Source organism: Eriocheir sinensis, chromosome 1, assembly GCF_024679095.1.
Source record: "Eriocheir sinensis breed Jianghai 21 chromosome 1, ASM2467909v1, whole genome shotgun sequence".
Lineage (NCBI taxonomy): Eukaryota > Metazoa > Arthropoda > Malacostraca > Decapoda > Varunidae > Eriocheir > Eriocheir sinensis.
In genome coordinates, this window is record NC_066509.1 from 28,595,954 (window position 1) to 28,617,849 (window position 21,896).

Sequence of the window (21,896 nt, forward strand, 5' to 3'; positions counted from 1 at the left end):
CACACAAGCCAGAGGGAGTCACAGGAGCGAGGAGAGGATGGAAGAGGAAGAACACACAAGCCAGAGTGAGTCACAGGAACGAGGAGAGGATGGGAGAGGAAGAACACACAAGCCAGAGGGAGTCACAGGAGCGAGGAGAGGATGGGAGAGGAAGGACACGAGGGACACACAAGCCAGAGGGAGTCACGGGAGCGAGGAGAGGATGGGAGAGGAAGGACAGACAAGCCAGAGGGAGTCACAGGAGCGAGGAGAGGATGGGAGAGGAAGGACAGACAAGCCAGAGGGAGTCACAGGAGCGAGGAGAGGATGGGAGAGGAAGGACAGACAAGCCAGAGGGAGTCACAGGAGCGAGGAGAGGAGGAAGATGGGAGGCGAACGACGACGAAGAGGATGGAAGGGAAACAAAAAGAAAAAAAAAACTCCTCAATATTAGTGAATGAAAAAAAACGAGTCAATAAAATATTCAAGATATAGACAATTATGATGAAAACAAGGAGGAAAATAGAAATAAATGTGTAAGTATAAAGATGAAAAACAAGAAAAATACACCAAAAGACGTATAAGAGATGAAATAAAATACAAATGAATAAGAACAAGGAAATGCAAGAAGACAAAAAGAGAAAGAAATAAGTCCCCAACGAAATACTCCCCCCCAAAAAAAAAGGAGATACAATGACAAAGAAGATAAAAGAAAGGAGGAAGAAAACACGCACGTCACAAAACATTTTAAACACACACAAGACAAAGAAATCTAAGATGAATGGAAGGACTGCATGGACGAAGAAAGTGATGATGAAGAATTAATGAACCAATGAAAGTAGAACACGAAAAATTATGAAATTCTTTTCCCCAGACAGCAGCAGAGCGAGTGAGCCTCACCCAAGACTCCACCCTGGCAGAGGTGGTGGCAAAATTCCACCTCCTCGATAAACTTCTGGTAAACTGACGACATCCTCTGACGGGCTCACCAGCCCGTACCCTACCCTAGGAGGACAAATCAATAACATCTCTCGTCACTTATGCGATATTTTTTATCATCGAAGTAAAATACGCTAGGATTTTTTTTTGCAAAATCTCCATACATTCTCACGCACCAAAATGGAAAAGTAGCTGTTAATACTCCTGACCAAAAATCCCAGAATCAAGAAATCACAGAACAAAAAGAGCGGCTAATCACACTGACGTGATTTCTTCATGTATGAATAAAAACCCACACTGGCAGACAATAGTTATATTTTTTACCAAACAGTTTCGGTGGACACTGCCACCATCTCCAGTGGTGTAAAGGAAGAGTATAAGTAGTTACAATGGTTTACAATTCTCCTTATATACACAACGGAACGAGTAGCCTACCTAAGTATGGGAGGGGCTGGACAGAGAGGGAAGGGTGCGTTCGTCAGGTCTGGGGAGGAAGTGAGGACACGGCCCCGCCCCAACGCTGCGGCGTTGGGGCGTAGGATTAGGGATTAGCAAAATACAATCTAACTGACAAACAGGAAAAAAAATTAAAACCGACCCATCTTGTCCTTATCACGTTTTTCGTTTTTGTTTTTATTTATCAATTTGGAGGAACTGGCGGTCGAGCTGATTTTTAATGAATCAATCTTACTGCACTGGACGCTGAAGGATATAGTTTATTCCATTCTCGCCCTTAACTAACTTGTTTACACTTACTATAACAAATGTTGTGTGCCATTATTTCTCGTCTGAACGTATCATCAATCAAAAACAATTTAGATTTGGGTTTTGGTCCACATTAGTAAAGCCAGTGAGTATTTTGGAGCACACATTTTGTCGCACACCTAATTTAGCAATGTGCATTGCCTAGTCGGGAGACCAACACTGTATCGCATATTATAAATGGGGTCTGACCAAGCTATTGTAAGTATTACATCTTCATTTGTAACAAAGAAAAGTTTATCTTCATGAAGCCAAGCATTTTATTCATTTCGTTGCATCAATGCATTGCTTTGAAAATTGAGGTTTGACAATTTTGACACCCAGGCCCTCGGCACACTGAACGCTTTTGAGTTCAACGCCACGCTTTCATAATCAAACTATTTTTTGTACCAATCGGAAAACCTGACACTTATCTACATTAAGTAAATGGAGAACCTGACATTTTATGCAACCTTCTTGGAGGCTTTGTCTTCATCAGTGAGGGCATAATTACCAGTCTTTGTGTCATCAAATTTACTCCTAAGATTACCGAGTCTAACGTCAACGTCATTGATATAACTGGCCAAGAACCGAGCCCTGAAGGACACCACTAGTGACGGGCATCCACTCTGAGTTAAATCAATCTATAGTCACTCTATGCTGTCTGTTGTTCAACCAACATGCAGTCCATTGGCATACTTTACCGTCAATACCTAGCTGCTTTTTAAATTAAGTAATTTATGGTGTGGAACTTATCAAATGCTTTCCGAAAATCAAGATAGAATATATCCAGTGACTTGGTTACTTTATAAGCTGAGAAAGAGGTCGTCATAAAAGGTTAAATAGGTTCAACGAACATGATCTCTTGTTACGGAAGCCATGTTGAGAATCCTTAATAAATGAGTGGCTTTCATGGTAACTCACAATTTTGTCTAATTTGCTCGAGTAACTTACCTACTAGTGAAGTCAGACTAATGGACCAATAATTCTTAAAAATCGGTGTTACGCAATCCATTTTCCAGTCAGAGGGGACGAGGTCTTGTCGCAGGGACATGTTGTGGCCAGGCTGCCAATTCAGGGTTTGTAAAGTCTTCGTAGTCGCTGTAAGGAAAATGGCGTCATATTTGAATTACTTTAGCCTATTCTCCTTTCATGTTAAGCCCTGATAAGGCTACATTAATAAAGGTTATATTAATTAAGCGATGCATGGTGCACATTACTAAGAATTTGACATGCTGTACAAAGAAATTATAACTTTTTCTATAGATTGACGCCTGAAATACACTGCGCAGTGTAATGTATTTCTATCATTGACTAAAAATTGGTAAATAAGCATTTGAAATTCACACTGCTTATTATTGGGTACTGAGCAAGACTTGAGCTCCTGGGCTATATCAGAGAACAGCTTTAGCAGACGCTAGTGCTTGTGGCAGTCAGCATGGCCAGGCTGGGCTGGGCTTGATAAACTGTCCTGGAAGTCAATAAAAGGGTTAATAGGTGTGTGGTGGATAGAATGGTGGATGGAGGTGGAAGACAGGAAATACCCGACACCTGAAAGCAGAGGGACGAGTGCCGGAGAACAACTGGAAGGCCGTGGGTGACAGGTAACTGTCTTACAATAGGCTGAAAGGAACTGAAATGGCACCAAATGGCTGGGTGGAAGATAGACTGAATGGAGATGGAAGTTGAGGTGGACATTGTGGATTATACGGAGCAAAAGACCACACAGCAAAAGTTAAAAGTACACATTTCATGAATGCTAAAATGATAAGAAATGATTGTGTATTCACAATCCACATACTATTTTTGGCCAGCATTACTATAGCATTTACACTAGTTAGAATTATAACTATCAATTAATATTCATAGAAATGCACTTTTTTTGCCAGCATTGCTAAGCTCTTTAAACTAAATTTATAAATATAAACTAAATACTCATAGATATCCATTGACTGATTTTAGCCAACATTTCTATAGCTTTTTTTTTACCAACTTATTGATTTCAATCTTAATACTCAGAAATTAATTTACACAAAACATTAAAAAAAAAAATGAAGGTTTAAGATACTTCTAGGACTGACTGGAGGAAAAGCAGATTACTTTACACAAAACATTAAAAAAAAAATTAAGGTTTAAGATACTTCTAGGACTGACTGGAGAAAAAGCAGAACAAATTCACCCAAACGTGTCAAATGAAAATAAAAAAAATAAAAACTTAGGGAGTCTGTGGACTTGACAAGGCAGCTCAGGGACCCAGGATTGATATCAATCTTAATAATCAGAAATTACTTTACACAAAACAAAAACAAAAAAAAATGAAGGTTTAAGATACTTCTAGGACTGACTGGAGAAAAAGCAGAACAAATTCACCTTGTCAAGTCCGTGGACTTGACAAGGCAGCTCAGGGACCCAGGAGCAGGGCAACCTTCGAGTCTTACGGGGGGGGCGTCACGGGGCTGGAGGAGACTGGTAGAAGTGGGCTGGGCTGGAGGAGACTGGTAGATGTGGGCTGGGCTGGAGGAGACCGGTAGAAGTGGGCTGGGCTGGAGGAGACTGGTAGAAGTGGGCTGGGCTGGAGGAGACTGGTACACGTGGGCTGGGCTGGAGGAGACTGGTACACGTGGGCTGGGCTGGAGGAGACTGGTACACGTGGGCTGGGCTGGAGGAGACTGGTACACGTGGGCTGGGCTGGAGGAGACTGGTACAAGTGGGCTGGGCTGGAGGAGACTGGTACAAGTGGGCTGGGCTGGAGGAGACTGGTACAAGTGGGCTGGGCTTACGGAGACTGGTACAAGTGGGCTGGGCTTGAGGAGACTGGTACAAGTGGGCTGGGATCGATGAGACTGGTAGAAGTGGGCTGGGCTGAGGAGACTGGTACAAGTGGGCTGGGCTGGAGGAGACTGGTACAAGTGGGCTGGGCTGGAGGAGACTGGTACAAGTGGGCTGGGCTGGAGGAGACTGGTACAAGTGGGCTGGGCTGGAGGAGACTGGTACAAGTGGGCTGGGCTGGAGGAGACTGGTACAAGTGGGCTGGGCTGGAGGAGACTGGTACAAGTGGGCTGGGCTGGAGGAGACTGGTACAAGTGGGCTGGGCTGGAGGAGACTGGTACATGTGGGCTGGGCTGGAGGAGACTGGTACAAGTGGGCTGGGATGGTGGAGTCTGGTACAAGTGGGCTGGGCTGGGAGGAGACTGGTACACGTGGGCTGGGCTGGAGGAGACTGGTACAAGTGGGCTGGGCTGGAGGAGACTGGTACAAGTGGGCTGGGCTGGAGGAGACTGGCAAGTGGGCTGGGCTGAGAAGACTGGTACATGTGGGCTGGGCTGGAGGAGACTGGTAGAAGTGGGCTGGGCTGGAGGAGACTGGTACAAGTGGGCTGGGCTGGAGGAGACTGGTAAAAGTGGGCTGGGCTGGAGGAGACTGGTACAAGTGGGTGGGCTGGAGGAGACTGGTACAAGTGGGGTGGACTGGAGGAGACTAGTGAAGTGGGCTGGGCTGGAGGAGACTGGTAGAAGTGGGCTGGGCTGGAGGAGACTGGTACACGTGGGTTGGGCTGGAGGAGACTGGTAGAAGTGGGGTGGGCTGGAGAAGACTGGTACACGTGGGGTGGGCTGGAGGAGACTGGTAGAAGTGGGCTGGGCTGGAGGAGACTGGTAGATGTGGGCTGGGCTGGAGGAGACTGGTAGAAGTGAGATGGGCTGGAGGAGACTGGTAGAGGTGGGGTGGGCTGGAGGAGACTGGTAGAAGTGAGATGGGCTGGAGGAGACTGGTAGAAGTGGGCTGGGCTGGAGGAGACTGGTAGAAGTGGGCTGGGCTGGAGGAGACTGGTAGAAGTGGGCTGGGCTGGAGGAGACTGGTAGAAGTGGGCTGGGCTGGAGGAGACTGGTAGAAGTGGGCTGGGCTGGAGGAGACTAGTAGAAGTGGGCTGGGCTGGAGGAGACTGGTAGAAGTGGCCTGGGCTGGAGGAGACTGGTAGAAGTGGGCTGGGCTGGAGAAGACTGGTAGAAGTGGGCTGGGCTGGAGGAGACTGGTAGAAAAGTGCTGGGAGGGAGGAGGTAGAAGTGGGTTGGGCTGGAGGAGACTGGTAGATGTGTGTTGGGCTGGAGGAGACTGGTAGAAGTGGGCTGGGCTGGAGGAGACTGGTGAAGTGGGCTGGGCTGGAGGAGACTAGTAGAAAGTGGGCAGGGCTTGAGGAGACTGGTAGAAGTGGGCTGGGCTGGAGGAGACTGGTAGAAGTGGGCTGGGCTGGAGGAGACTGGTAGAAGTGGGCTGGGCTGGAGGAGACTGGTAGAAGTGGGCTGGGCTGGAGGAGACTGGTAGAAGTGGGCTGGGCTGGAGGAGACTGGTAGAAGTGGGCTGGGCTGGAGGAGACTGGTAGAAGTGGGCTGGGCTGGAGGAGACTTGTAGAAGTGGGCTGGGCTTACGAGACTGGTAGAAGTGGGCTGGGCTTACGGGAGACTGGTAGAAGTGGGCTGGGCTTACGGAGACTGGTAGAAGTGGGCTGGGCTTACGGAGACTGGTAGAAGTGGGCTGGGCTTACGGGAGACTGGTAGAAGTGGGCTGGGCTTCAGGAGACTGGTAGAAGTGGGCTGGGCTTACGGAGACTGGTAGAAGTGGGCTGGGCTTGGAGACTGGTAGAAGGGCTGGGCTTACGGAGACTGGTAGAAGTGGGCTGGGCTTACGGAGACTGGTAGAAGTGGGCTGGGCTTACGGAGACTGGTAGAAGTGGGCTGGAGCCTACGGAGACTGGTAGAAGTGGGCTGCTTAAGGAGACTGGTAGAAGTGGGGTGGGCTGGAGGAGACTGGTACATGTGGGCTGGGCTGGAGGAGACTGGTACATGTGGGCTGGGCTGGAGGAGACTGGTACAAGTGGGCTGGGCTGGAGGAGACCAGTAGAAGTGAGTTGGGCTGGAGGAGACCAGTAGAAGTGAGTTGGGCTGGAGGAGACTGGTACACGTGGGCTGGGCTGGAGGAGACTGGTACACGGGCTGGGCTGGAGGAGACTGGTACAAGTGGGCTGGGCTGGAGGAGACTGGTACAAGTTCGCTGGGCTGGAGGAGACTGGTACAAGTGGGCTGGGCTGGAGGAGACTGGTACAAGTGGGCTGGGCTGGAGGAGACTGGTACAAGTGGGCTGGGCTGGAGGAGACTGGTACAAATGGGCTGGGCTGGAGGAGACTGGGCAAGTGGGCTGGGCTGGAGGAGACTGGTACACGTGGGTTGGGCTGGAGGAGACTGGTACACGTGGGTTGGGCTGGAGGAAACTGTAGAAGTGGGCTGGGCTGGAGGAGACTGGTACACGTGGGTTGGGCTGGAGGAGACTGGGTACACGTGGGCTGGGCTGGAGGAGACTGCACAAGTGGGCTGGGCTGGAGGAGACTGGTACAAGTGGGCTGGGCTGGAGGAGACTGGTAGAAGGGGGCTGGGCTGGAGGAGATTGGTAGAAGTGGGCTGGGCTGGAGGAGACTGGTACAAGTGGCTGGGCTATAGAGGCTGGTAGAAGTGGGCTGGGCTAGGAGGCTGGTAGAAGTGGGGTGGGCTAGAAGGCTGGTAGAAGTGGGGTGGGATGGAGGAGACTGGTAGAAGTGGGGTGGGCTGGAGGAGACTGGTAGAAGTGGGCTGGGCTGGAGGAGACTGGTACACATGGGTTGGGCTGGAGGAGACTGGTACACGTGGGTTGGGCTGGAGGAGACTGGTACACGTGGGCTGGGCTGGAGGAGATTGGTAGAAGTGGGCTGGGCTGGAGGAGACTGGTAGAAGGGGGCTGGGCTGGAGGAGATTGGTAGAAGTGGGCTGGGCTGGAGGAGACTGGTAGAAGCGGGCTGGGCTATAGAAGGCTGGTAGAAGTGGGCTGGGCTATAGGAGGCTCGTAGAAGTGGGCTGGGCTATAGAAGGCTGGTAGAAGTGGGCTGGGATGGAGGAGACTGGTAGAAGTGGGCTGGGTTGGAGGAGACTGGTAGAAGTGGGCTGGGCGGGCGGAGACTGGGACAAGGGGGGTGGGCTGGAGGAGACTGGTAGACGTGGGCTGGGGTGGAGGAGACTGGTAGAAGTGGGGTGGGCTGGAGGAGACTGGTACAAGTGGGCTGGGCTGGAGAAGACTGGTACATGTGGGTGGGCTGGGAGGACACTGGCACAAGTGGGGTGGGCTGGAGGAGACTGGTACAAGTGGGCTGGGCTGGAGTATACTGGTACAAGTGGGCTGGAGCTTGAGGAGACTGGTACAAGTGGGCTGGGCTGGAGGAGACTGGTACAATTGGGCTGGGCTGGAGGAGACTGGCACAAGTGGGCTGGGCTGTAGAAGCCTGGTAGAAGTGGGCTGGGCTGGAAGACTGGTAGAAGTGGGCTGGGCTGGGAGGAGACTGCAAGTGGGCTGGGCTGGAGGAGACTGGTAAAGTGGGCTGGGCTGGAGGAGACTGGTAAAGTGGGGTGGGCTGGAGGAGACTGGTACAAGTGGGGTGGACTGGAGGAGTCTAGTAGAAGTGGGCTGGGCTGTAGGAGACTGGTAGAAGTGGGCTGGGCTGGAGCAGACTGGTACACGTGGGGTGGGCTGGAGGAGACTGGTAGAAGTGGGCTGGGCTGGAGAAGACTGGTACACGTGGGGTGGGCTGGAGGAGATTGGTAGAAGTGGGCTGGAGGAGACTGGTAGAGGTGGGCTGGGCTGGAGGAGACTGGTAGAAGTGAGATGTGATGGAGGAGACTGGTAGAGGTGGGGTGGAGCTGGAGGAGACTGGTAGAAGTGAGATGGGCTGGAGGAGACTGGTAGAAGTGGGCTGGGCTGGAGGAGACTGGTAGAAGTGGGCTGGGCTGGAGGAGACTGGTAGAAGTGGGCTGGGCTGGAGGAGACTGGTAGAAGTGGGCTGGGCTGGAGGAGACTGGTAGAAGTGGGCTGGGCTGGAGGAGACTGGTAGAAGTGGGCTGGGCTGGAGGAGACTGAGTAGAAGTGGCCTGGGCTGGAGGAGACTGGTAGAAGTGGGCTGGGCTGGAGAAGACTGGTAGAAGTGGGCTGGGCTGGAGGAGACTCGTAGAAATGGGCTGGGATGGAGGAGATTGGTAGAAGTGGGTTGGGCTGGAGGAGACTGGTAGAAGTGGGCTGGGCTGGAGGAGACTGGTAGAAGTGGGCTGGGCTGGAGGAGACAGGTAGAAGTGGGCTGGGCTGGAGGAGACTAGCAGGAAGTGGGCTGGGGTTCAGGAGACTGGTAGAAGTGGGCTGGGCTGGAGGAGACTGGTAGAAGTGGGCTGGGCTGGAGGAGACTGGTAGAAGTGGGCTGGGCTGGAGGAGACTGGTAGAAGTGGGCTGGGCTGGAGGAGACTGGTAGAAGTGGCTGGGCTGGAGGAGACCAGTAGAAGTGGGCTGGGCTGGAGGAGACTGGTAGAAGTGGGCTGGGCTTAAGGAGACTGGTAGAAGTGGGCTGGGCTGGAGGAGACTGGTAGAAGTGGGCTGGGCTTTAGGAGACTGGTAGAAGAAGTGGGCTGGGCTGGAGGAGACTGGGTAGGAGTGGGCTGGGCTGGAGGAGACTGGTAGAAGTGGGCTGGGCTGGAGGAGACTGGTAGAAGTGGGCTGGGCTTACGGAGACTGGTAGAAGTGGGCTGGGCTTACGGAGACTGGTAGAAGTGGGCTGGGCTTACGGAGACTGGTAGAAGTGGGCTGGGCTTTCGGAGACTGGTAGAAGTGGGCTGGGCTTACGGAGACTGGTAGAAGTGGGCTGGGCTTACGGAGACTGGTAGAAGTGGGCTGGGCTTACGGAGACTGGTAGAAGTGGGCTGGGCTTACGGAGACTGGTAGAAGTGGGCTGGGCTTACGGAGACTGGTAGAAGTGGGCTGGTCTTACGGAGACTGGTAGAAGTGGGCTGGGCTTTCGGAGAGTGGTAGAAGTGGTCTGGGCTTATGGAGACTGGTAGAAGTGGGGTGGGCTGGAGGAGACTGGTAGATGTGGGCTGGGCTGGAGGAGACTGGTACATGTGGGCTGGGCTGGAGGAGACTGGTACATGTGGGCTGGGCTGGAGGAGACTGGTAGAAGGGGGCTGGGCTGGAGGAGACTAGAAGTGGGCTGGGCTGGAGGAGCCTGGTACACGTGGGTTGGGCTGGAGGAGACTGGTACACGTGGGCTGGGCTGGAGGAGACTGGTACAAGTGGGCTGGGCTGGAGGAGACTGGTACAAGTGGGCTGGGCTGGAGGAGACTGGTACAAGTGGGCTAGGCTGGAGGAGACTGGTACAAGTGGGCTGGGCTGGAGGAGACTGGTACAAGTGGGCTGGGCTGGAGGAGACTGGTAGAGGGGGGCTGGGCTGGAGGAGTCTGGTACAAGTGGGCTGGGCTGGAGGAGACTGGTACACGTGGGGTGGTCTGGAGGAGACTGGTACACGTGGGCTGGGCTGGAGGAGATTGGTGAAAGTGGGCTGGGCTGGAGGAGATTGGTAGAAGGGGCTGGGCTGGAGGAGATTGGTAGAAGTGGGCTGGGCTGGAGGAGACTGGTAGAAGTGGGCTGGGCTATAGAAGGCTGGTAGAAGTGGGCTGGGCTATAGGAGGCTGGTAGAAGTGGGGTGGGCTATAGAAGGCTGGTAGAAGTGGGGTGGGATGGAGGAGACTGGTAGAAGTGGGGTGGGCTGGAGAAGACTGGTACACGTGGGGTGGGCTGGAGGAGACTGGTAGAAGTGGGCTGGGCTGGAGAAGACTGGTACACGTGGGGTGGGCTGGAGGAGATTGGTAGAAGTGGGCTGGGCTGGAGGAGACTGGTAGATGTGGGCTGGGCTGGAGGAGACTGGTAGAAGTGAGATGGGCTGGAGGAGACTGGTAGAGGTGGGGTGGGCTGGAGGAGACTGGTAGAAGTGAGATGGGCTGGAGGAGACTGGTAGAAGTGGGCTGGGCTGGAGGAGACTGGTAGAAGTGGGCTGGGCTGGAGGAGACTGGTAGAAGTGGGCTGGGCTGGAGGAGACTGGTAGAAGTGGGCTGGGCTGGAGGAGACTGGTAGAAGTGGGCTGGGCTGGAGGAGACTGGTAGAAGTGGGCTGGGCTGGAGGAGACTGCTAGAATTGGCCTTGGCTGAGGAGACCGGTAGAAGTGGGCTGGGCTGGAGTAGACTCGTAGAAGTGGGCTGGGCTGGAGGAGACTGCAGAAATGGGCTGGGATGGAGGAGATTGGTAGAAGTGGGTTGGGCTGGAGGAGACTGGTAGAAGTGGGCTGGGCTGGAGGAGACTGGTAGAAGTGGGCTGGGCTGGAGGAGACAGGTAGAAGTGGGCTGGGCTGGAGGAGACTAGTAGAAGTGGGCTGGGCTTGAGGAGACTGGTAGAAGTGGGCTGGGCTGGAGGAGACTGGTAGAAGTGGGCTGGGCTGGAGGAGACTGGTAGAAGTGGGCTGGGCTGGAGGAGACTGGTAGAAGTGGGCTGGGGTGGAGGAGACTGGTAGAAGTGGGCTGGGCTGGAGGAGACCGGTAGAAGTGGGCTGGGCTGGAGGAGACTGGTAGAAGTGGGCTGGGCTTAAAGAGACTGGTAGAAGTGGGCTGGGCTGGAGGAGACTGGTAGAAGTGGGCTGGGCTGGAGGAGACTGGTAGAAGTGGGCTGGGCTGGAGGAGACTGGTAGAAGTGGGCTGGGCTGGAGGAGACTGGTAGAAGTGGGCTGGGCTGGAGGAGACTGGTAGAAGTGGGCTGGGCTTACGGAGACTGGTAGAAGTGGGCTGGGCTTACGGAGACTGGTAGAAGTGGGCTGGGCTTACGGAGACTGGTAGAAGTGGGCTGGGCTTACGGACTGGTAGAAGTGGGCTGGAACATGGAGTCTGGTAGAAGTGGGCTGGGCTTACGGAGACTGGTAGAAGTGGGCTGGGCTTACGGAGACTGGTAGAAGTGGGCTGGGCTTACGGAGACTGGTAGAAGTGGGCTGGTCTTACGGAGACTGGTAGAAGTGGGCTGGGCTTACGGAGACTGGTAGAAGTGGGCTGGGCTTAAGGAGACTGGTAGAAGTGGGGTGGGCTGGAGGAGACTGGTACATGTGGGCTGGGCTGGAGGAGACTGGTACATGTGGGCTGGGCTGGAGGAGACTGGTACATGTGGGCTGGGCTGGAGGAGACCGGTAGAAGTGGGCTGGGCTGGAGGAGACTAGTAGAAGTGGGCTGGGCTGGAGGAGACTGGTACACGTGGGCTGGGCTGGAGGAGACTGGTACACGTGGGCTGGGCTGGAGGAGACTGGTACAAGTGGGCTGGGCTGGAGGAGACTGGTACAAGTGGGCTGGGCTGGAGGAGACTGGTACAAGTGGGCTGGGCTGGAGGAGACTGGTACAAGTGGGCTGGGCTGGAGGAGACTGGTACAAGTGGGCTGGGCTGGAGGAGACTGGTACAAGTGGGCTGGGCTGGAGGAGTCTGGTACAAGTGGGCTGGGCTGGAGGAGACTGGTACACGTGGGTTGGGCTGGAGGAGACTGGTACACGTGGGTTTAGCTGGAGGAAACTGGTAGAAGTGGGCTGGGCTGGAGGAGACTGGTACACGTGGGTTGGGCTGGAGGAGACTGGTACACGTGGGCTGGGCTGGAGGAGATTGGTAGAAGTGGGCTGGGCTGGAGGAGACTGGTAGAAGGGGGCTGGGCTGGAGGAGATTGGTAGAAGTGGGCTGGGCTGGAGGAGACTGGTAGAAGTGGGCTGGGCTATAGAAGGCTGGTAGAAGTGGGCTGGGCTATAGGAGGCTGGTAGAAGTGGGGTGGGATGGAGGAGACTGGTAGAAGTGGGGTGGGCTGGAGGAGACTGGTAGAAGTGGGCTGGGCTGGAGGAGACTGGTACACATGGGTTGGGCTGGAGGAGACTGGTACACGTGGGTTGGGCTGGAGGAGGGCTGGGCTGGAGGAGATTGGTAGAAGTGGGCTGGGCTGGAGGAGACTGGTAGAAGGGGGCTGGGCTGGAGGAGATTGGTAGAAGTGGGCTGGGCTGGAGGAGACTGGTAGAAGCGGGCTGGGCTATAGAAGGCTGGTAGAAGTGGGCTGGGCTGGAGGAGACTGGTAGAAGTGGGCTGGGCTGGAGGAGACAGGTAGAAGTGGGCTGGGCTGGAGGAGACTAGTAGAAGTGGGCTGGGCTTGAGGAGACTGGTAGAAGTGGGCTGGGCTGGAGGAGACTGGTAGAAGTGGGCTGGGCTGGAGGAGACTGGTAGAAGTGGGCTGGGCTGGAGGAGACTGGTAGAAGTGGGCTGGGCTGGAGGAGACTGGTAGAAGTGGGCTGGGCTGGAGGAGACTGGTAGAAGTGGGCTGGGCTGGAGGAGACTGGTAGAAGTGGGCTGGGCTGGAGGAGACTGGTAGAAGTGGGCTGGGCTTACGGAGACTGGTAGAAGTGGGCTGGGCTTACGGAGACTGGTAGAAGTGGGCTGGGCTTCAGGAGACTGGTAGAAGTGGGCTGGGCTTACGGAGACTGGTAGAAGTGGGCTGGGCTTACGGAGACTGGTAGAAGTGGGCTGGGCTTACGGAGACTGGTAGAAGTGGGCTGGGCTTACGGAGACTGGTAGAAGTGGGCTGGGCCACGGAGACTGGTAGAAGTGGGCTGGGCTTACGGAGACTGGTAGAAGTGGGCTGGGCTTACGGAGACTGGTAGAAGTGGGCTGGGCTTACGGAGACTGGTAGAAGTGGGCTGGGCCTACGGAGACTGGTAGAAGTGGGCTGGGCTTAAGGAGACTGGTAGAAGTGGGGTGGGCTGGAGGAGACTGGTACATGTGGGCTGGGCTGGAGGAGACTGGTACATGTGGGCTGGGCTGGAGGAGACTGGTACATGTGGGCTGGGCTGGAGGAGACCGGTAGAAGTGGGCTGGGCTGGAGGAGACTAGTAGAAGTGGGCTGGGCTGGAGGAGACTGGTACACGTGGGCTGGGCTGGAGGAGACTGGTACACGTGGGCTGGGCTGGAGGAGACTGGTACAAGTGGGCTGGGCTGGAGGAGACTGGTACAAGTTGGCTGGGCTGGAGGAGACTGGTACAAGTGGGCTAGGCTGGAGGAGACTGGTACAAGTGGGCTGGGCTGGAGGAGACTGGTACAAGTGGGCTGGGCTGGAGGAGACTGGTACAAATGGGCTGGGCTGGAGGAGACTGGTACAAGTGGGCTGGGCTGGAGGAGACTGGTACACGTGGGTTGGGCTGGAGGAGACTGGTACACGTGGGTTGGGCTGGAGGAAACTGGTAGAAGTGGGCTGGGCTGGAGGAGACTGGTACACGTGGGTTGGGCTGGAGGAGACTGGTACACGTGGGCTGGGCTGGAGGAGACTGGTACACGTGGGCTGGGCTGGAGGAGATTGGTAGAAGTGGGCTGGGCTGGAGGAGACTGGTAGAAGGGGGCTGGGCTGGAGGAGATTGGTAGAAGTGGGCTGGGCTGGAGGAGACTGGTAGAAGTGGGCTGGGCTATAGAAGGCTGGTAGAAGTGGGCTGGGCTATAGGAGGCTGGTAGAAGTGGGGTGGGCTATAGAAGGCTGGTAGAAGTGGGGTGGGATGGAGGAGACTGGTAGAAGTGGGGTGGGCTGGAGGAGACTGGTAGAAGTGGGCTGGGCTGGAGGAGACTGGTACACATGGGTTGGGCTGGAGGAGACTGGTACACGTGGGTTGGGCTGGAGGAGACTGGTACACGTGGGCTGGGCTGGAGGAGATTGGTAGAAGTGGGCTGGGCTGGAGGAGACTGGTAGAAGGGGGCTGGGCTGGAGGAGATTGGTAGAAGTGGGCTGGGCTGGAGGAGACTGGTAGAAGCGGGCTGGGCTATAGAAGGCTGGTAGAAGTGGGCTGGGCTATAGGAGGCTGGTAGAAGTGGGCTGGGCTATAGAAGGCTGGTAGAAGTGGGCTGGGATGGAGGAGACTGGTAGAAGTGGGCTGGGTTGGAGGAGACTGGTAGAAGTGGGCTGGGCTGGAGGAGACTGGTACAAGTGGGGTGGGCTGGAGGAGACTGGTAGAAGTGGGCTGGGTTGGAGGAGACTGGTAGAAGTGGGGTGGGCTGGAGGAGACTGGTACAAGTGGGCTGGGCTGGAGGAGACTGGTACATGTGGGGTGGGCTGGAGGACACTGGTACAAGTGGGGTGGGCTGGAGGAGACTGGTACAAGTGGGCTGGGCTGGAGGAGACTGGTACAAGTGGGCTGGGCTTGAGGAGACTGGTACAAGTGGGCTGGGCTGGAGGAGACTGGTACAAGTGGGCTGGGCTGGAGGAGACTGGTACAAGTGGGCTGGGCCAGAAGCCTGGTAGAAGTGGGCTGGGCTGGAGAAGACTGGTAGAAGTGCGATGGGCTGGAGGAGACTGGTACATGTGGGCTGGGCTGGAGGAGACTGGTAAAAGTGGGCTGGGCTGGAGGAGACTGGTAAAAGTGGGGTGGGCTGGAGGAGACTGGTACAAGTGGGGTGGACTGGAGGAGACTAGTAGAAGTGGGCTGGGCTGGAGGAGACTGGTAGAAGTGGGCTGGGCTGGAGAAGACTGGTACACGTGGGGTGGGCTGGAGGAGACTGGTAGAAGTGGGCTGGGCTGGAGAAGACTGGTACACGTGGGGTGGGCTGGAGGAGACTGGTAGAAGTGGGCTGGGCTGGAGGAGACTGGTAGATGTGGGTTGGGCTGGAGGAGACTGGTAGAAGTGAGATGGGCTGGAGGAGACTGGTAGAGGTGGGGTGGGCTGGAGGAGACTGGTAGAAGTGAGATGGGCTGGAGGAGACTGGTAGAAGTGGGCTGGGCTGGAGGAGACTGGTAGAAGTGGGCTGGGCTGGAGGAGACTGGTAGAAGTGGGCTGGGCTGGAGGAGACTGGTAGAAGTGGGCTGGGCTGGAGGAGACTGGTAGAAGGGGACTGGGCTGGAGGAGACTGGTAGAAGTGGGCTGGGCTGGAGGAGACTGGTAGAAGTGGCCTGGGCTGGAGGAGACTGGTAGAAGTGGGCTGGGCTGGAGAAGACTGGTAGAAGTGGGCTGGGCTGGAGGAGACTGGTAGAAATGGGCTGGGATGGAGGAGATTGGTAGAAGTGGGTTGGGCTGGAGGAGACTGGTAGAAGTGGGCTGGGCTGGAGGAGACTGGTAGAAGTGGGCTGGGCTGGAGGAGACAGGTAGAAGTGGGCTGGGCTGGAGGAGACTAGTAGAAGTGGGCTGGGCTGGAGGAGACTGGTAGAAGTGGGCTGGGCTGGAGGAGACTGGTAGAAGTGGGCTGGGCTTGAGGAGACTGGTAGAAGTGGGCTGGGCTGGAGGAGACTGGTAGAAGTGGGCTGGGCTGGAGGAGACTGGTAGAAGTGGGCTGGGCTGGAGGAGACCGGTAGAAGTGGGCTGGGCTGGAGGAGACTGGTAGAAGTGGGCTGGGCTTAAGAGACTGGTAGTAGAGGGCTGGGCTGTAGGAGACTGGTAGAAGTGGGCTGGGCTGGAGGAGACTGGTAGAAGTGGGCTGGGCTGGAGGAGACTGGTAGAAGTGGGCTGGGCTGGAGGAGACTGGTAGAAGTGGGCTGGGCTTACGGAGACTGGTAGAAGTGGGCTGGGCTTACGGAGACTGGTAGAAGTGGGCTGGGCTTACGGAGACTGGTAGAAGTGGGCTGGGCTTGGAGACTGGTGAGAAGTGGGCTGGGCTTACGGAGACTGGTAGAAGTGGGCTGGGCTTACGGAGACTGGTAGAAGTGGGCTGGGCTTACGGAGACTGGTAGAAGTGGGCTGGGCTTACGGAGACTGGTAGAAGTGGGCTGGGCTTACGGAGACTGGTAGAAGTGGGCTGGTCTTGGGAGACTGGTAGAAGTGGGCTGGGCTTACGGAGACTGGTAGAAGTGGGCTGGGCTTAAGGAGACTGGTAGAAGTGGGGTGGGCTGGAGGAGACTGGTACATGTGGGCTGGGCTGGAGGAGACTGGTACATGTGGGCTGGGCTGGAGGAGACTGGTACATGTGGGCTGGGCTGGAGGAGACCGGTAGAAGTGGGCTGGGCTGGAGGAGACTAGTAGAAGTGGGCTGGGCTGGAGGAGACTGGTACACGTGGGCTGGGCTGGAGGAGACTGGTACACGTGGGCTGGGCTGGAGGAGACTGGTACAAGTGGGCTGGGCTGGAGGAGACTGGTACAAGTGGGCTGGGCTGGAGGAGACTGGTACAAGTGGGCTAGGCTGGAGGAGACTGGTACAAGTGGGCTGGGCTGGAGGAGACTGGTACAAGTGGGCTGGGCTGGAGGAGACTGGTACAAGTGGGCTGGGCTGAGGAGTCTGGTACAAGTGGGCTGGGCTGGAGAGACTGGTACACGTGGGTTGGGCTGGAGGAGACTGGTACACGTGGGTTTAGCTGGAGGAAACTGGTAGAAGTGGGCTGGGCTGGAGGAGACTGGTACACGTGGGTTGGGCTGGAGGAGACTGGTACACGTGGGCTGGGCTGGAGGAGATTGGTAGAAGTGGGCTGGGCTGGAGGAGACTGGTAGAAGTGGGCTGGGCTGGAGGAGATTGGTAGAAGTGGGCTGGGCTGGAGGAGACTGATAGAAGTGGGCTGGGCTATAGAAGGCTGGTAGAAGTGGGCTGGGCTATAGGAGGCTGGTAGAAGTGGGGTGGGCTATAGAAGGCTGGTAGAAGTGGGGTGGGATGGAGGAGACTGGTAGAAGTGGGGTGGGCTGGAGGAGACTGGTAGAAGTGGGCTGGGCTGGAGGAGACTGGTACACATGGGTTGGGCTGGAGGAGACTGGTACACGTGGGTTGGGCTGGAGGAGGGCTGGGCTGGAGGAGATTGGTAGAAGTGGGCTGGGCTGGAGGAGACTGGTAGAAGGGGGCTGGGCTGGAGGAGATTGGTAGAAGTGGGCTGGGCTGGAGGAGACTGGTAGAAGCGGGCTGGGCTATAGAAGGCTGGTAGAAGTGGGCTGGGCTATAGGAGGCTGGTAGAAGTGGGCTGGGCTATAGAAGGCTGGTAGAAGTGGGCTGGGATGGAGGAGACTGGTAGAAGTGGGCTGGGTTGGAGGAGACTGGTAGAAGTGGGCTGGGCTGGAGGAGACTGGTACAAGTGGGGTGGGCTGGAGGAGACTGGTAGAAGTGGGCTGGGTTGGAGGAGACTGGTAGAAGTGGGGTGGGCTGGAGGAGACTGGTACAAGTGGGCTGGGCTGGAGGAGACTGGTACATGTGGGCTGGGCTGGAGGAGACTGGTACAAGTGGGGTGGGCTGGAGGAGACTGGTACAAGTGGGCTGGGCTGGAGGAGACTGGTACAAGTGGGCTGGGCTGGAGGAGACTGGTACAAGTGGGCTGGGCTGGAGGAGACTGGTACAAGTGGGCTGGGCTGGAGGAGACTGGTACAAGTGGGCTGGGCTGTAGAAGCCTGGTAGAAGTGGGCTGGGCTGGAGAAGACTGGTAGAAGTGGGCTGGGCTGGAGGAGACTGGTACAAGTGGGCTGGGCTGGAGGAGACTGGTACAAGTGGGCTGGGCTGGAGGAGACTGGTACAAGTGGGGTGGGCTGGAGGAGACTGGTACAAGTGGGGTGGACTGGAGGAGACTAGTAGAAGTGGGCTGGGCTGGAGGAGACTGGTAGAAGTGGGCTGGGCTGGAGAAGACTGGTACACGTGGGGTGGGCTGGAGGAGACTGGTAGAAGTGGGCTGGGCTGGAGAAGACTGGTACACGTGGGGTGGGCTGGAGGAGACTGGTAGAAGTGGGCTGGGCTGGAGGAGACTGGTAGATGTGGGCTGGGCTGGAGGAGACTGGTAGAAGTGAGATGGGGTGGAGGAGACTGGTAGAGGTTGGGTGGGCTGGAGGAGACTGGTAGAAGTGAGATGGGCTGGAGGAGACTGGTAGAAGTGGGCTGGGCTGGAGGAGACTGGTAGAAGTGGGCTGGGCTGGAGGAGACTGGTAGAAGTGGGCTGGGCTGGAGGAGACTGGTAGAAGTGGGCTGGGCTGGAGGAGACTGGTAGAAGTGGGCTGGGCTGGAGGAGACTGGTAGAAGTGGGCTGGGCTGGAGGAGACTGGTAGAAGTGGCCTGGGCTGGAGGAGACTGGTAGAAGTGGGCTGGGCTGGAGAAGACTGGTAGAAGTGGGCTGGGCTGGAGGAGACTGGTAGAAATGGGCTGGGATGGAGGAGATTGGTAGAAGTGGGTTGGGCTGGAGGAGACTGGTAGAAGTGGGCTGGGCTGGAGGAGACTGGTAGAAGTGGGCTGGGCTGGAGGAGACAGGTAGAAGTGGGCTGGGCTGGAGGAGACTAGTAGAAGTGGGCTGGGCTGGAGGAGACTGGTAGAAGTGGGCTGGGCTGGAGGAGACTGGTAGAAGTGGGCTGGGCTGGAGGAGACTGGTAGAAGTGGGCTGGGCTGGAGGAGACTGGTAGAAGTGGGCTGGGCTGGAGGAGACTGGTAGAAGTGGGCTGGGCTGGAGGAGACTGGTAGAAGTGGGCTGGGCTTAAAGAGACTGGTAGAAGTGGGCTGGGCTGGAGGAGACTGGTAGAAGTGGGCTGGGCTTACGGAGACTGGTAGAAGTGGGCTGGGCTGGAGGAGACTGGTAGAAGTGGGCTGGGCTTACGGAGACTGGTAGAAGTGGGCTGGGCTTGAGGAGACTGGTAGAAGTGGGCTGGGCTTACGGAGACTGGTAGAAGTGGGCTGGGCTTACGGAGACTGGTAGAAGTGGGCTGGGCTTACGGAGACTGGTAGAAGTGGGCTGGGCTTACGGAGACTGGTAGAAGTGGGCTGGGCTTACGGAGACTGGTAGAAGTGGGCTGGGCTTACGGAGACTGGTAGAAGTGGGCTGGGCTTACGGAGACTGGTAGAAGTGGGCTGGGCTTACGGAGACTGGTAGAAGTGGGCTGGGCTTAAGGAGACTGGTAGAAGTGGGGTGGGCTGGAGGAGACTGGTACATGTGGGCTGGGCTGGAGGAGACTGGTACATGTGGGCTGGGCTGGAGGAGACTGGTACATGTGGGCTGGGCTGGAGGAGACTGGTACATGTGGGCTGGGCTGGAGGAGACTGGTACATGTGGGCTGGGCTGGAGGAGACTGGTACATGTGGGCTGGGCTGGAGGAGACTGGTACATGTGGGCTGGGCTGGAGGAGACTGGTACATGTGGGCTGGGCTGGAGGAGACTGGTACATGTGGGCTGGGCTGGAGGAGACTGGTACATGTGGGCTGGGCTGGAGGAGACTGGTACATGTGGGATGGGCTAGAGGAGACTGGTACATGTGGGCTGGGCTGGAGGAGACTGGTACATGTGAGCTGGGCTGGAGGAGACTGGTACATGTGGGTTGGGCTGGAGGAGACTGGTAGAAGTGGGCTGGGCTGGAGGAGGCTTGTAGGAGTGGGCTGGGCTGGAGGAGGCTGGTAGAAGTGAGCTGGCCTGGAGGAGACTGGTAGAAGTGGGCTGCAGGGGCTCTAGGAGGTGGAAGAGACTGGGTGGAGACGCGGCTAGGCTGGACGTGGAGGCCGTGTTGTGCTGGCCTCCTCCTGATTGAACCTTTCGCCAGTCATGGCATTCAGGAGTGTTTTCATCAGTATGTATACGAGTGTGTCTGTAGAGTTTTTTCTTTTCAGTGAACCTTTTGCCACACTCATGGCATTCATAATTTCTTTCTCCAGTGTGTGAAAGATGTGTGTCTTGAGGTTACTCTTCTTACTGAACCTTTTGCCACACTCATAGTATTCATGAGGTCTTTCACCAGTGTGTAAAAGGTGTGTTCGTTGAGGATACTCTTCGTACGGAACCTTTTGCCACACTCATGGCATTCATGAAGTCTTTCACCAATGTGAAAAGTGTGTCTGTTGAGATGACTCTTGGAACTGAAACGTTTGCCACACTCATGGCATTCATGAGGTCTTTCACCAGTGTGTGAAAAAGTGTGTTTGTTGAGTTGACTTTTGTAGCGGAAGCTTTTGTCACAGTGATGGCATTCATGAAGTCCTCTACCAGAGGGTTTGGGTGTATTGTTGAGGTCAGCCTTCCCAAGGAGTCTTTCTCCACACTCTGGCATCATGGTTCCCTTCACCAGTGTGTGCAAGGCAGTGTCTGGTGAACTTGCTCTCAGTCTCAAATCTTGTCACACTCTTGACTCAATCTATTCCTTTCCATTGTGGCCGAGATGTCAGCAGCATGGTGGTGGTGGTTCTCTTAATCCTCAAAGCATTGGCAGCCTGCTGCTGCTGGGCCTGCCCGGCCATGCAGCCTCCAGGGCACCAGTGCTTCTGCTGCGAGGCGCTGGCAGGTCTTGCAGGAGGCTCCGGCCGTGGCCCAGGGCCAGCGATGCACCGGGGAGTCCTGAAGGCAGAGGCTGTGAGGACAGTGCCGAGCACAGCACCAGCCTCAGGCCCTCACTCCAGCAGCAGTGATTAGCCTGGGACGTGGAGACAGGTTTGTGCTGTGCTGGCCTCCACGTGTTGAACTGATCTGGAAAGATATAAAATGGTCAAGAAATGGGTGGCTGGATCAGTTGGAGAGTTGGTCAAATTGTAATAAAGCAATGGGAAAATATTGTCAAGGAATGGGTGGCTGGAGCAGGTGGAGAAGTGCAGTCAGTGTAATATGGCATAGGGAAAAATATATGCAAGGCAAGGTAAGTGAAAACACGTAAACTGTAATGTAACATTGAATATTAACAATAGGGGAGTGGAACATCAAGGGTGGAATGGATGGACGTGAAGACTGAAGGGAAAGGTGGAAGGTTATACTACACTAGGAGGCAAAGGATGGCAGAAAACAGGTGGAAGAGTTTAAGGAAAGACCGCGAGTGGAAAGGAGGTTTGAGCGACTAATAGGCTTTAATGAATTTTTGGTCAGGAGAAATTTTAAGTGGAATGGGTGGATATGAGTTGTGGAGGTGGAATATTAAGGCGAGGGCTTGGTGGATTATACAAAGCAGGAAATAAATGGCATTGCACTAGTGGAGGGACATCAGAGGAAGCAAGTGGGTGGATGTGGAGGTGTAAGGCAAGATGTGGACCAGGTGGGGAGCAGGGGAGGAATGCCATGGCTAGCAGACAAACTACTGCCAAGGTGGATGAGCAATAAGTGGAAAAGCAAGAGTGGGGGGATGTAAGGGGATGCTAGTGGTTGGATGTGGAAATAAGCCCCTTAAAAATAGGTGGAATGATCTGGATTGACAAGACAATAAAATATACGGAAGTAATTAACGCCATGGCGGCTGATTGGGTGGATGAGCATTAGACGGAAACGTGCTATTATAATGGAGGTACAGAAGAGGAGGCTGTTGGGTGGACGTGGACCTCACGAACGGCTGGAGTGAGTTAGGCTGGTTAGGTACAAGTAAACAATGCACACAGATATTAGCCTTAAAACATATCCTGACCCAGAAAACATCGCTCCCGAGCCTCAACACAGACTCACAGCCTTAACTTAACCA

General features: G+C 55.7%; 1 protein-coding gene across 1 annotated transcript in view; it reads right to left on the minus strand.

The window, feature by feature from the left end:
* Positions 1-21,896, minus strand: part of LOC126980717 (uncharacterized) — a 32,562-nt gene that overhangs the window by 5,991 nt on the left and 4,675 nt on the right. Inside the window, exon 2 of the mRNA XM_050831292.1 lies at positions 20,686-20,923. Coding sequence (XP_050687249.1) covers positions 20,686-20,923 — 238 coding nt within the window. The remainder of the gene's footprint in view (positions 1-20,685; positions 20,924-21,896) is intronic.